Below are 13442 nucleotides of genomic sequence, written 5' to 3'. Positions count from 1 at the left end.
AAACTATGGGCTCACCCGAAACCCTGGCTGATTAGGTCCCACACCCGCTTTCACACCTTGGCGCATGCGATTAGAGGATCACCAGGGGGTCCTTTGTCCCTCCTTGGGGGGGATACTCCCACTGGGTTTTAAATCTGGGACTCTCGGCCATTTGACCTTAGAACTGAAGAAGCTTCTCGGATGAGAGGTGAAACGTCTTCAAGCAACTTAAAGAAGTCCAGACGCTTTTCTTTGCAAACTCCTTTGACTACGATGACCTGGATGACTGAGAACCTTCACAGAGATATAAAAACTAAAATTTCAAAATAAAGGATGAAATAATTTGGTGTAAAATTGAGGTTAAAAATTAAATTTATGAGATCAAAGTGAGAACTGGAATAAAATAGCAACTTTGAGAGAAAAGTTAAAATTCAAAATGGAATTACAAAATTATTGGGTGAAAAGTCAAAAATTATAAAATGATAAAAGATCAAATTTAAGAAATGAAAGTAAGAATTTCAGAATTAAATGGCAGAATTGTGGGTGAAAACTCAAAACAAGGTTGTTAAGATTGAAATATTATGACAGAAAAAATGCAATGAAAATGTCAAACAGTGACTATAAGTAATAAATATGAGTAAAAAAAGTAAAATGATGAGAAAAAGTCTGGAGGGGAAAACATCTGATTACTGATTAGCATCTTTGGTCAAAATGAGCTTCCATATTTTCTGTACATGTTTGTGCTTTGATGAAGAGGCGACTGCTATAATGAAGAGTGTGTGTGTGTGTGTGTGTGTGTGTGTGTGTGTGTGTGTGTGTGTGTGTGTGTGTGTTTCATCCACCTGTACAGCCCGAAGAAGCTCGCTGTTAAAACATAACAGAGAAACATCAAAGAGCAGATTTGAGAGAGAAGCTGGAGGGATGATGAAATGCTAAACGAGGCGCAGCAGGAGATGGCATGCAGTCAGCTGGAGGCTGAAAGGTTTCCCTCTGTGAGACCTTCAGAAAATGAAGAAGACTCTCCTCTCGTGGTGCATGTGATGAGTCATCCAGCTGGACAAGAATCCTTACAACAGAAACCATCCAACAGTGGAGCCCCACCTCTTTCCCATGGCTGGAAAGAGACGCCCAGATCTGGTTTGCCAGAGGTAATCCACACATGGGCCAGCACAGGACCAGCAGTGTGTCTGCAACTGGCCTTGTGCTGGCCCATGTGTGGGCCAGCACAAACCAGATCTGGGCCACCAAAGGGCCATCATTCTTTGCGGTATGTGGGCCATGTGTAAGCACATTGTGTGGGCCAGATCCGGGCCATACCAATTTTGCTATGTGGGATGTTGATATGTGAAGATCTTGGTAGTCGACTTTAGAAGGAGGAAGTCTGAGCTGCAGCCTGTCAGCATCAATGGGGAGTGTGTGGAAAGGGTTTACAGTTTCAAGTTCCTGGGTGTGCACATAGACACAGACCTCCAATGGAGCTCAAACACCTCTGCGGTTTTGCTAACGCTAAATTCTTGTGAGTGGTTTTTTCAGTGTAAAAGCGATGAAAATGCTATTTTGTTTAGAATGTGGTTTTACCAAACTTTGTGAACTATAACATCATTGTGAACTTTCGTTCACCTGCAGTTGCCTTTGACGGTTACGTATTTAAAATACAAAACATGAGTAACTGTATTCCATTAGAGTTACCGTTTAAATAGGTGATAATCACAGTACACTTACTTTGCTGAAATAAATGGAATACACAGTGTCAGTTACAAAATGGACCCGGAGCCAGCACAACAGAGCCAGCAGTGCACGGGCAGGAATTCATTTCTTACTTGGACACCACTTCATAAGAAGAATGGGATGGGTGAAACTTCAGTATCTTTGATGTACTATTGCTGTGTGATTTTTATTACTATTAATGAAGGCTACTCATCTCCGAGTTAACATTGTTGCTGGCGTTAGCTGAGGTTAGTTCATAGACTACAAGACTGCAGTTCGGCCGTTTCAAAATACTCAAGTACGCAAGTCTGTACTTGCCGACAATGCAAGAACGCAGAGCGATTTATGTACAGTTACTCTCATTGAGTAACTTGCATTACAAAATACATTTTGGGTCATTTGTAGTGGAATACATTTTAAAAGTAACCTTCCCAACACTGGCAGTACCCACAACACACCTTCCTTTTTTTGACACATTTATTTATTGGTTTTAACAAGTTTTACATAATGCACCATGAGCATAAGATGAAATAATGACAAAAGACATAATGATAGAGACAAGAATAAAGCTAACCATAACAGAAGGGGGGGGGCAGACAGGCATATCAAATTAGCACTTCAAGCCATCAAGTCCACAGTGTGTACGTAGCAGTTCTCCAAAAAGTTGGAGAATTTTGACCATATGGCCCAAAACTTGTCCAGTTTGTTTCTTAATGCAGAAGTTATTTTCTCCAGAGTTAGTATAGACGTCAGTCCATTAAGCCACTGAGATAGTCCACATATTTTTTGATCTTTCCAACACTTAGCAATACATCGCTTGGCTTCCAAAAGTCTGATCATTAACAAAGCTCTGATGTTTGCAGCAGGTACAAAATTGTTCGGGTATATATTTAAAATACATAGTTTGGGATCGAGTGGAATCACATCACCAATGATTTGGCTTAACAGATTTATTACCTTTTCCCAAAAGACTTTCACATCTGGGCACTCCCATATGCAATGACACAGAGAGCCCCTATCCACTCCACACTTTATACGGGTATCTGGTATGTTTGGGCTAAAATGATGCAATTTTGAGGGGGTAATATACAGTCTTGTTAACCATCTATATTGAAGTAATTAAGATGGTACATCGATTGTCTAACTCTGGGCCAAGGAGCATGATTTATACCACTCATCATCAGATATATCCATTTGCAAATCATTCCTCCATGCCTCTAAAATAGACTCTGTTGATTCAGTTTTTCCATAAACATTTTGTACAATGCAGAAACTTGGCCTCTCCTATTTAGATGTTTTATAACTGTCCTCTCTGGAGAAGAGTGGGCGGGGAGTTCTAAGCTGTTACCTTGTGTGGTTAAAATAAAATTTCTTAATTGAAAAAGTGTTTTGCAGGAATAGAAAAGTTACTTCTAAGATCAGACACTTTTCTTATACCTTGATCGAACCAGAATCTGAAGCCTGCATCTGCCCTACCAGGACGAAAGCTGTTATTTCCAAGTATTGGAGTGAATCTAGACAGTTGTGATGTTTCTCCCAAGTAGTTATGTGTTTTCTGTTTTCTGTAGACTCCATAGAAACCCACACAGGTGCACATCACACCTTCTAAGTTTTATGCTACATGTTCTTGTATTAGATTGGATTGTGCTTCATTATGCTACATGACACTGTAGTGTTTTGGATTATAACTTCAGAACAAAAATACTTTAATAATCCCACGAAACCATCCAACAGTGGAGCCCCACCTCTGTCACATGACAAGAAAGAGAAGCAGAGCAACTTAAACTCAACATAGCATAAAGGGAAAAAATATTTGTTTGCAAACTGTTTGTGTGCAGTTTGTCTCACAGTGTGTTGCTAGCTGAAGGTTCAGCTGCTGTATTTCACAGGGAGAGAAAAGAAAGAGAGCAAACTTTACTCAGAGATGGCGAAAAAGATAAGACAGACAGGACAGGAGACGAAGAAGAGTGGTTAGATTTAAAGGTAAAGACTGCTCATTTAAATTTTTCATGTAAGTCCTCGTATTTCTAAATCAGATATTGTGTCTGTACATGTCACATTATGTTTTTTCAGATTGTTAAATTTGCTTTAAATCAAACTGAGGTAGACTAACTGTGTTATTTAAAGGTTGCATTAAAATCCTCTGCAGGTTAGCGCAGGATAAACGGTTAGTTTGCTGCACTGTGATGGATTTAAAGTAAAGAACAGTGTGTGACTGGTGCACAGTAGCTGTGGTTTCATAGTCAGAATTAGGTTACCAAGTATAGCAGAGACTCATTCACTGAATTTCACCTTCATACCAACTTTATACCGTCTAATATGAAGACAGAATAAACAGTGTACTGTCAGTGTAGAGGGTGGAAATCAGGCAGGGCAACTCATGAAACATCTGCTCACATCTGTGGATTTACACAACTGAGTTTAATCAAAGAGCAGCAGGTCAGCTGATCACAGCCTGTACACAAAGAAATCTACTGGAGCACTCAATAGAAATGATTATGTTATGATTCTTTTCCCCATACTGGTCCATTACAACCAATTTTAGGGTTCATCCACCTGTTGAATCCACTTTTACCTCTTCTATACCCATTTCTTCTTTAGAGGCAAAGTCACCTTCTACAATGGAGGCAACAGAAAATAGAGCTACTTTTTTGTTTTCCTTTTCTTTCTCTGCTCATGTTCTACTTGCCTGATTCAAGCAGAAAATATTATACTGTAATTTATAATATACATTGATATAGCATACAGTTCAGTTAGCTTTATATAAAAATATGCAGAAGAAATGTTCTTTAAGGAGCTCTTTTTACTTTCTTACATTTCAGAGCTGGTACTTTTTCACTTTTACTTGAGTAAGGAAGTTGAATTAGCACTTCAGCTTTTACTGGAGTATTATCTAACAGTACACAGTAAAAAACCAAGTGTCAATTTTACACTTAGAGAGTTGATTTTAACTCTGCTTCAGATAACATTTGGTCCCACTCAAAATTAGAGTTAAATTTACTCTATGACCAGAGTTAACTTTTCAGTGTTAATTGTACTCAATTTAGTGTCAAAATTAACAACAAAATGTGTAAAAATATTTAACACTGGGGGTTATTCACACTGTTCAGAGTAATTTGATTACACTTTATAGAGCTATTTTTTACTCCAAATTTAGTTTAATAATAACACTGATGTGTAATAATATATCATTTCTCTGTAGTGTTAATTTTTCATATTCATCTTATGATGCTATGAGCCACCCTGGGGCGCACTAACAGAGGCGAGGCTGCCGAACGGGTGAAGCGTCTTCCCAAGGACACAACGACGAGACTGTCCAAGCCGGGGGCTCGAACCGGCAAGCTTCCGATTACAAGGCGAACGCTCAACTCTTGAGCCACGATCACCCCATTAGCATACAGTTCTATGATGCTCACTAGAGAAAGCAATACGGCGTTTCCCCAATGTCATAGTTGTTTGCAGAAAAGTGAAAAAAGTTGGTCAGCGATGAACTGTATGATGTACCAAAGACATAATGGGCCCTAAAGACTTCATCAAGGGCTCCTACTGAACCTGTCGCTTTACATGGAAGTGTATGCTTGTCAATCACATTGAAGGTGTAAATGGTGCTTCTTGTGGATCCCTGAGCAAGAAGGTAACTTCACTTACCTGACTGCAGCAACTCTCCGGAGAAAATTCTATGCGCATCAGAGCTCTGAGACCGCACACACCTGCGGACTGGTACTAATCAACACTGTGTGGAGTTAAGTCTTCACTGCGTGTCTAACAAACTTTACACTGACTTTTAACTCTGATGTTAGAGCTGGTTTACTCCTCATAGAGTTGTAAATACTCTATCTAGATTAAAATAGGTTTACTCTGAAATATTGACACTACATTTTTTACTGTGTAGCACATGTACTTCCACTTAAGTACTGAATGTCTGTACTTTTACCACTCCTCTCTGTGACCTCATTCATAGTCCACCAGAAGCTCTCAGTCTGCTGTGGAAAAAGGAACTCCAGGTGAGTTTCTTCTGATCACCTGAGGCCGTCATTACTGTGTGAACTTTACCCACACACCACTCCTCACTCCTCCCACCTGCTGGACAGTCACAGAGTATAACCCTGCTGATTCATGTAAAGGGAGAGACAGTAAAACCAGAAAAACAGCTTCAGGAAGAGGTGGAGCAACACCTGAAAGACGAGACGTTCAAGGTCGTTTTCCAGAAGTGAAAGTGTGAGAGAGCAGCAGCAGAGCTGCAGTCAAGACCTGTTAGTCTCTAAAAGAAGACTCACCGGAAATCATCAGGTTTCTCTCAGCAACAGTGGTGAGTGCATTTTCTGTTTCTACACAAATCTTCAGTTTACTCTGCTCACTTCATGCTGACTCATCAGTCACATTGGTTCCATAGAAATCTGCTCATGTAGCCACAGATCCACTGTAGAAACATTGAGCTCCCGTGTGAAACAGTCTCACTGTGGTCACTTGGTGAGTATCACTTCCTGTTCCTGTCACAGTACTGGGTCTGGGGACCCAGGGTTTGTGTTTTCTGGTTTTTGAATATTCTTTGATTTAGTTTGATTCATGTCATAGTCTTTGTATTTCTTGTTTCTTAGTTATTTTCTGTAGTTTGTAAGATTTAGGTTTGTTTCTATGCCTTTCCTGTCATATTCCATGTTTCAAGTCTAGTCACCCTTGTCTCTATGTTCATGTATCTCCTGTGTCCAGACTATGTTCCCTTGTCTCCCTAGTCAGTCATGTCTCCTGGTCTCAATGTTAAGTCCGTGTCTTATTCTGTGTCTCATGTTTCCTGTTTTATTTTGATAGTTCCTTGTCTAGTGTTTAGTGCGTTCAGTTATGCTTCCTCCCTGCCCCACCAGGGTTTTTATGATGCATTTATGACTATATTTTGTTTTTGTTTTCTCTCTTGTGAAGCACTTTGTGACATCTGTCTGTGAAAAGTGCTATATAAATAAACTTTTACTTACTTTACTTACTTTACTTTACTTATGTGATTACTTTCAGCTGTGTTCCCCTCCTGTGTCTCATTCCCTCGTTATCCCTCTGTGTATTTAAGCCCTGTGTTTTCCTCTGCCAGTTGTCACTTTGTCCCAGTAGCTGTGTGTTTTCCTGTGTGTCTCTTGGCTCCCTAGTGTATTCCTAGTTGTTCTCCCTATTTGTTTATTTCTGCTTTTGTTTCTAGTTACTTGTTTTTGAGTTTTTGGTTATTAATGCTCCAATGTTTAAATATCATTACTTCAGCAATAAAGCTGCCTCCTTTAGTTCGCTCTTTTGTTTTGAGTCGTGCATTTGATTCCTCACCCTGCCTGCCACACAGCACCATACATGACAGTTCCTGTTCCAACCCACAGTGGTGTTTTTGTGTAGCTTATCTGCATAGCCAAGTTAATTAAAAACTTATAGATAACTTCTGTTTTCATAGTGTAATCTCCACGTGCACGTTGATTCATCTGCTAATTATATTCACAGTATTCACTCACTGCGTCTTTAGGGATTCGCTAACTTAGCTTAGCTCATAGCAGCAGCTAGCAGCATGGCCTCTTCCTTTAGAAATAATGATACTTGTAATAAATGTAGCCTATTTGCAGCTCTGGAGGCCAGGATCACTGAAATGGAGACTCGTCTTCACACCCTTGAAAAACCTGGAGCTAGCCAGGTTATTGGTGATTCTGTTCTGAGACATATGAAGCTAGCGACAACAGCAACCATAGTCAATTGTCTGCCACTGACAGAGTTGCCATCTTACACGAATCTCTGCAGCTTCTCTCCTCCCGTTACCCCCCAAAACCCCATCCCCTTAGTGACTGTGTCAGCTCCCAAACAGACAAAAAACAAACTAAAAAACAGAAAAAAATTACTTAAACATAAAAAATAACAACGAAAGAACAATACAGTATCCTTAACAACATTAAAAACTAAAACAGTGAAATGCGGATTATAAAACATTAGGTCTCTCTCTTCCAAGTCTCTGTTAGTATATGAATTAATAATTGATCAACAAATCACTTTACTCTGCCTTACAGAAACCTGGTTGCAGCAGGATGATTATGTTACGTACATGACAGAACGCCGCGACTACGACATGGACACGGCGGACTCTGAAAGAGCGAGAGATGTCTTTCGCCTCCTGAGGCTGTGGCAGCGCATTTCCCATGCCTCGGATAAACGGACTTTATCTATTGGAATTAATGCCATTGAGGCAATTTTTCTGGATAACCCTCACCTGCGCCAGCTACCCATAGCTTCGGAGTTTGCCCATAATCTGGCCCAAGCAAAAGAGGCACTCCAAGGCACGGAGCTGGCCCAACCCATCACGTCACCCTCAACCACATCCCAGCAAAAGGATTTCTCCACACTGTCGCAGCAGATGAATTCTTCCATGTCGCTGCAGCAGGGGGTGGTTGTTTCCTTGCCGCGGAATCTCTTCCCCTCCACATCCCGATCTGACCCACATTCGCCTGCCTCCTTCCCGGCTGCAATGTGGTCAGAGGATAAAGAGCAGGTCACCAGTTCTCCATCATCACCGACCTCCTCTGTTATCTCTGCTCCCTCTTCCAGGAGAAAGCGGCGTCCACGCCACCGGCGCACATCACCACGGCTGGAACCCAGTACTTCCTTTGAGAAACCAGTCGTGGTGAGTAAAAAAGACCTTTTTTGTGCTCCGTCCGAGCTGGGAAAGAAAAAGACTATTCATTCTGAGGCCATCTATTCCAGTTCTGTGGACTTTAAAGACTGTTTGCCTTGTGCTCCTTCCAAGCACGGATTAACAATAACTGCTCTACCTTTTTCTGTTTCGGACATTGAGACAAAACTCAAGGACTCTAAGCTCTCAGTTTGTGAATCTAGACTGACCCCCAACAAAATTAAACTGTGTGTTTCCCAGGCCTCTGAAGCTACGTTTTGTGTTCCTCAGCTGACTCATTCCAAGACTTTGCATGATGTTGTTTCTGTTTGTGCAACTCGATCTGTTCATTTGGAGACTGATACACTTTCTGAAAGGACTGTTAATATGGACAATATACAAACTGTCTTCTCCGTTCCTGAGTCTGGTAGGGATAATTGTTTTGTTGCTGAGTTTACCTTGGGTTATGGGAGTTCTGTTTCAGGCCTGGATTGTGTTATGCCCCACTCAGCTAGTAATTCCAGGGCAGACTCTGAGTTTTGTGAGCTAACTTCAAAGACCCTACCATCTGTGTGTGCCAAGACTGTTTTTGACGATGCTAAACATTTCCGCTCAGAGACTAAAACTCTTCCCGAGGTCTACCCAGAGGCTGGGCCTGTGACCTCAGCTGCATCTGGACCATCTGAGGTTTTGGAACCAATGCAGCCTGTTCAACCATCATCTGTCTCCGCTGGGAGCTCAGGAGAGTCATCCCAGCCACCTGCCTCTGCTGGGAGCTCAGCTGAGCCATCTCAGCCATATGCAGCAGTCTCTGCTGGGTGCTTAGCAGAGCCATTTCAGTCTCCTGTCTTACTTGGAACCTCAGACGAGCTTATCCAGCCAGCTACGGACTCCATTTTGCTGTCTGTGCCTGAAAAGTGCCCTAAGCACACTCTGTGCACTGCGCAGCCCCAGCCGCTGCAACCTGAGCTGGCTGTGTGCCCTGAGCAGCTCCAGCTAGCTTTGTCGTTACCAGAGGTCTCCGCATCATCTGGTTCTGCTCCACCAGAGGTTTCCACACCGGCTGGCTCCGCTCCAGTTTCCGCTGGAGGCTCAGGAGAGCCCATCCAGCAGTTCCTTGTGTCAACTGGGGGCTCTGGAGAGTCTGTCCAGCCTTTGCCTGTCTCCGCTAGTGGCTCTGGAGAGTCCGTCCAGCCTTTGCCAGTCTCTGCTGGGGGTTCAGGAGAGTCTGTCCAGGCTTTGTCTGTCCCTGCTGGGGGCTCAGGAGAGTCCGTCCAGCTGCCTGCTGCTTCCACACAGCCACCAGCTCAACCACCAGCTCAGCCACCTGCACCTTCCATGCCATCTTCTGGCCCAAACACATCTCCACCAGAGGTTATCACGCTGTCTGGTCCATCTCCACCAGAGGTCGTTGGGCCGTCTGATCCAGCAACGTCTCTGCCAGAGGTTATCACGCTGTCTGGTCCATCTCCACCAGAGGTCGTTGGGCCGTCTGATCCAGCAACGTCTCCGCCAGAGGTTGCCGCACCGTCTGGTCCTGCCTTGTCTGGTCCTGCCTTGTCTGGTCCTGCCTCATTTGGTCCTGCTCAGCCCAAGCCATCTGGATCTGCTTGACCTGGTCCTGCTTAGCCCAAGCCAGAGGTTAGCAAGCCATCTAGACCTGCACGTCCTGCTCAGTCCACATCCTACACATCCACGTCCTGCACGGCCAGTACATCCACATCCTGCATCATCTGCACATCCTGCATGTGCCAAAGCAACCCAGCACCAATCATCTACCAAGGCATGCCGTCACCAGCTACCTTCCAGGCCACCAGGGCAGCCTCCTAAATTCATTCGTCGCCACTGCTTCCCACGCTGACGGCCTCCAGAACTGTCTCGTTGTCACCACGTCTCCCATGTGGTCTGCCTCCAGAAATGTTTTGGTGCTCCTGCCTTCCACACAGTCGGCCCCCTGCACTGAGTCAGCGCTGCCACTTTTCACGTGGACAGCCTCCAGAACTGATTCAGTGCTGCCGCTCTCCATGCGGACGGCCTCCAGAACCATTTTGGTGCTGCCACCATCCACACAGTCAACCCCCTGTACTTCTGGCTCTTTGTTTTGGACTCTGTTTTCTTTTGTTCTGGAGGAAAACTGGTCTTCTTAGGAGAGACAGCATCCATCCCACTTTGTATGGAGCAGCTCTCATTTCCAGAAATCTGGCCAAATTTATTAAACCCCCCAAAAACGTGACTATCCAGAGTTGGAACCAGGAAGCAGAGTTGCAGTCTAACATGCCTCTCTGCAGCTTCCTCCTCCTGTTATCTGTTATTAGACTCAATTGGCTTCTCTCAAAATGTTTTATTTTAAACTTTTTGATTCTATTTGTAAAACGTTCATAAATGTCTAATAAAAAACCCAACGCACATCAATTCAAGGCTGAACTGAAAACCTACCTGGGAACTTTGAAAGGTTTGACAAATCTGTAAGCCATCAAGACTCAAAGTCATTTTAATACCTTTAAAGATTTACTTTGAAATATCTGACATGTACCTCTCCTGAATGTTTCATTGTTTGTTTTCCTCTTTATTTGATTTTATTGCTTTACATTGTAAATTTTATCAACTACATAAATACTCAATTTGTATTTTATGTCAATATTGATCATTCTAAAAAATTACTGTTTGTACATCACTTCCTACTCTTACATCGTTTCTATAGCTCTTTCAAAATAAAAGCAAAGCAGAGTTTCTTGGTGTAAAAGGTTTATTTTTGGACAATTCTGACATAAGACATTCTGAATAACCTGATTTTAAAAATGTCACATTTTTAGGTTCTGATTTGTTTTTCTGGGAACAAAACGTCCATCACACATTGTTCAAGAACCATCAGAAAGTTGAAAATCTGCCAATGATTTTTGTAAAGAGTACAACACTGACACTTTTTTCTTTCTTTTTAAAAATGAAATTGAAACTGAATTTTAAATAAAAATCATTCAACCTCAGAGTGCAGACATGTCTGCTGTCAGCAATCTACGATCCGATAATCAGTTTCTGTGCTGCATCTGTCTGGATGTGTTCACTGATCCAGTCAGTATACCATGTGGACACAACTTCTGCAAAAACTGCATCACTCAGCACTGGGACATGAATGTCATGTGTCAGTGTCCCATGTGTAAAGAGACTTTCTACATTAGACCTCAGCTGAGGGTCAACACATTGCTCTTTGAGGTGGTCGCTGAGTTTAGACGTGAAGTTCAGCAGAAAGCCAGCAGTAGCAGCTCAGAGCAACAAGCTGCCAAACCAGGAGAAGTTCCCTGTGACATCTGCACTGGAACCAGACTGAAGGCACTGAAGTCCTGCCTGGTGTGTCAGGAGTCCTACTGTCAGACTCACCTGGAGCCTCATCTGACAAAGAAAGGCCTGAAAAGATATCAGCTGATTGATGCTTTGGAGAACCTGGAGGGCAGGATGTGTAAGAAGCACGATAAACCTCTGGAGCTGTTCTGTAAGACCAACGAGACATGTGTCTGCGTGCTCTGCTCTGTTTCAGACCACAAGAACCACGAGTTTGTTCCTCTGAGAGAAGAATATGAAGGAAAGAAGGCAGAGCTGGAGAAGACAGAGGCTGAAATTTAGCAGATGATCCAGAAGAGACGATTGAAGATTCAGCAGATCAAAGAGTCAGTGAAGATGAGTAAATGTGCTGCAGACAGACAGAAAGCAGAAGGTGTTCAGGTCTTCACTGCTCTGAAGGAGTCTGTTGATAGAGGCCTGAAGGAGCTCATAAAGGAGATCGAAGACAAACAGGAAACTACAGAGAACCAGGCTGAAGGTCTCATCAAAGATCTGGAACAGGAAATCTCTGAGCTGATGAAGAGAAGATCTGAGGTGGAGCAGCTCTCACACTCCGAAGACCACCTCCACCTACTCCAAAGCTTCTTGTCCCTGAAAGCTGCTCCACCCGCCACAGACTGGACAGAGGTCAGCGTCCGTCCACCATCATATGAGGGGACTGTGGTGAGAGCTGTGGCTCAGCTGGAGGAGACACTCAGGAAACTCATGAAGAAGAAGCTGTTTGAGGCTGAGCTGAAGAGGGTCCAGCAGTATGCAGTGGATGTTGTTAAGTTTACATACGCTGCTAAGATGGTGAAGGGTCGCTTTTAGTCTGTCTTTGCATGTGTGAGTTCCTGTTTTATTTTGTAGGTCTGCGTCTCTCGTTAGTGTTTCTGGTTTCGCTTCCCCTTGTCTCGTTATGTCCAGTTACTCCCAGCCGTGTTTTCCTCCTGTTTCCCATTCCCTGATTGCCATGTGTGTATTTAAGCCCTGTGTTTTCTGGTGTGCATTGCTGGTTTGTCTGCGTTATTTAGTGTTTTCTGGTCTGTGTATCGCTTGCCGTCATCCTGTGAATTCTCCCTGCCAGTTGCTTTCACTTGTGTTCAGGTTTTGTTGTTTAAGTTTTAGTTCTCCCAGTATAGAGTATTTCTAGTTCTGTTTCTCGCCGCCCTTTCCTTTGTTTGTTATCTCACCGTCGCAATAAAGCTTGCTCACTTCAGAAGCTACCTGCATCTTAGGTACTTTAATAATTCACACGGCTTGCCCCGCAAACCGTAACACATTCTTCCAATGACATCATTTTGATGTGATGATTATGTTTCCATGTTCTGATGATTTAGTCTAAATAATAAACAGAGAGTTGAGGAAAGGCTGCAATCACAGCATTGTAAGGCGGTGAAGGCTGAGCTGTCATTTAAAAAATGGTTTGCACATGTTCAGGGGATGGATGGAGCTGCCAGCTGGGAGGAGAAGAGGAAGACCTCAGACGAGGTTCATGGATGTAATGAAGGACCCCATGCAGATGGTTGGTGTGATGGATTTTTTTTTTTTTCATAACTCTAACTCTGATTAATATTTATTTGATCAAACCAAACACTTGAAATTCATCAGCAAATATCAAACGTTACACATTCTTTGACTCAGAAACAGTTATTTGCTCCTGCCATGTTTCTACTTTTAGTAAAACTTCTCTCGTGGTAGCTGTTTACGCTGCTGATTTTATTTTGAAAGTCCGCATAGAAAGTTTTGATCCTCTGTCAGAGTGCTGGCAGTATTCTGCCCTCTGGCGGTCAGACCTGAAACTACAGTATTGTCT

The 13442-nt window shown here is 43.0% G+C and overlaps 1 protein-coding gene across 3 annotated transcripts; it reads left to right on the top strand.

Annotated features, from left to right (window-relative positions):
- Positions 1-5702: 5702 nt before the first annotated feature.
- Positions 5703-11041, top strand: LOC102075884 (polycystic kidney disease protein 1-like 3). 3 transcript variants are annotated; one of them, XM_019361441.2, is made up of 4 exons: positions 5703-5995; positions 6080-6156; positions 7713-9685; positions 9758-11041. In XM_019361441.2, the coding sequence occupies exons 3-4, from the start codon at positions 7748-7750 to the stop codon at positions 9923-9925; spliced, it is 2106 nt and encodes a 701-aa protein (XP_019216986.1). In that variant the 5' UTR covers positions 5703-5995; positions 6080-6156; positions 7713-7747; the 3' UTR covers positions 9926-11041. The 3 variants fall into 3 exon arrangements, with proteins under 3 accessions (XP_019216986.1, XP_019216984.1, XP_005458370.1); XM_019361439.2 differs by having other exon boundaries at positions 5705-5995; positions 7713-11041; XM_005458313.4 differs by lacking the exon at positions 6080-6156 and having other exon boundaries at positions 5705-5995; positions 7713-11041.
- Positions 11042-13442: the final 2401 nt, after the last annotated feature.

This window comes from Oreochromis niloticus, linkage group LG7 (genome assembly GCF_001858045.2).
Source record: "Oreochromis niloticus isolate F11D_XX linkage group LG7, O_niloticus_UMD_NMBU, whole genome shotgun sequence".
In the NCBI taxonomy this organism is placed as follows: Eukaryota; Metazoa; Chordata; class Actinopteri; order Cichliformes; family Cichlidae; genus Oreochromis; species Oreochromis niloticus.
The sequence above is the reverse complement of the archived record's forward strand: the minus strand, read 5'-3'. Positions and strand labels throughout refer to the sequence as shown.

Bases quoted from the DNA above. Each gene is read 5' to 3' on its own strand.
- LOC102075884 (XM_005458313.4), top strand. From the start codon at position 7,748: ATGACAGAACGCCGCGACTACGACATGGACACGGCGGACTCTGAAAGA.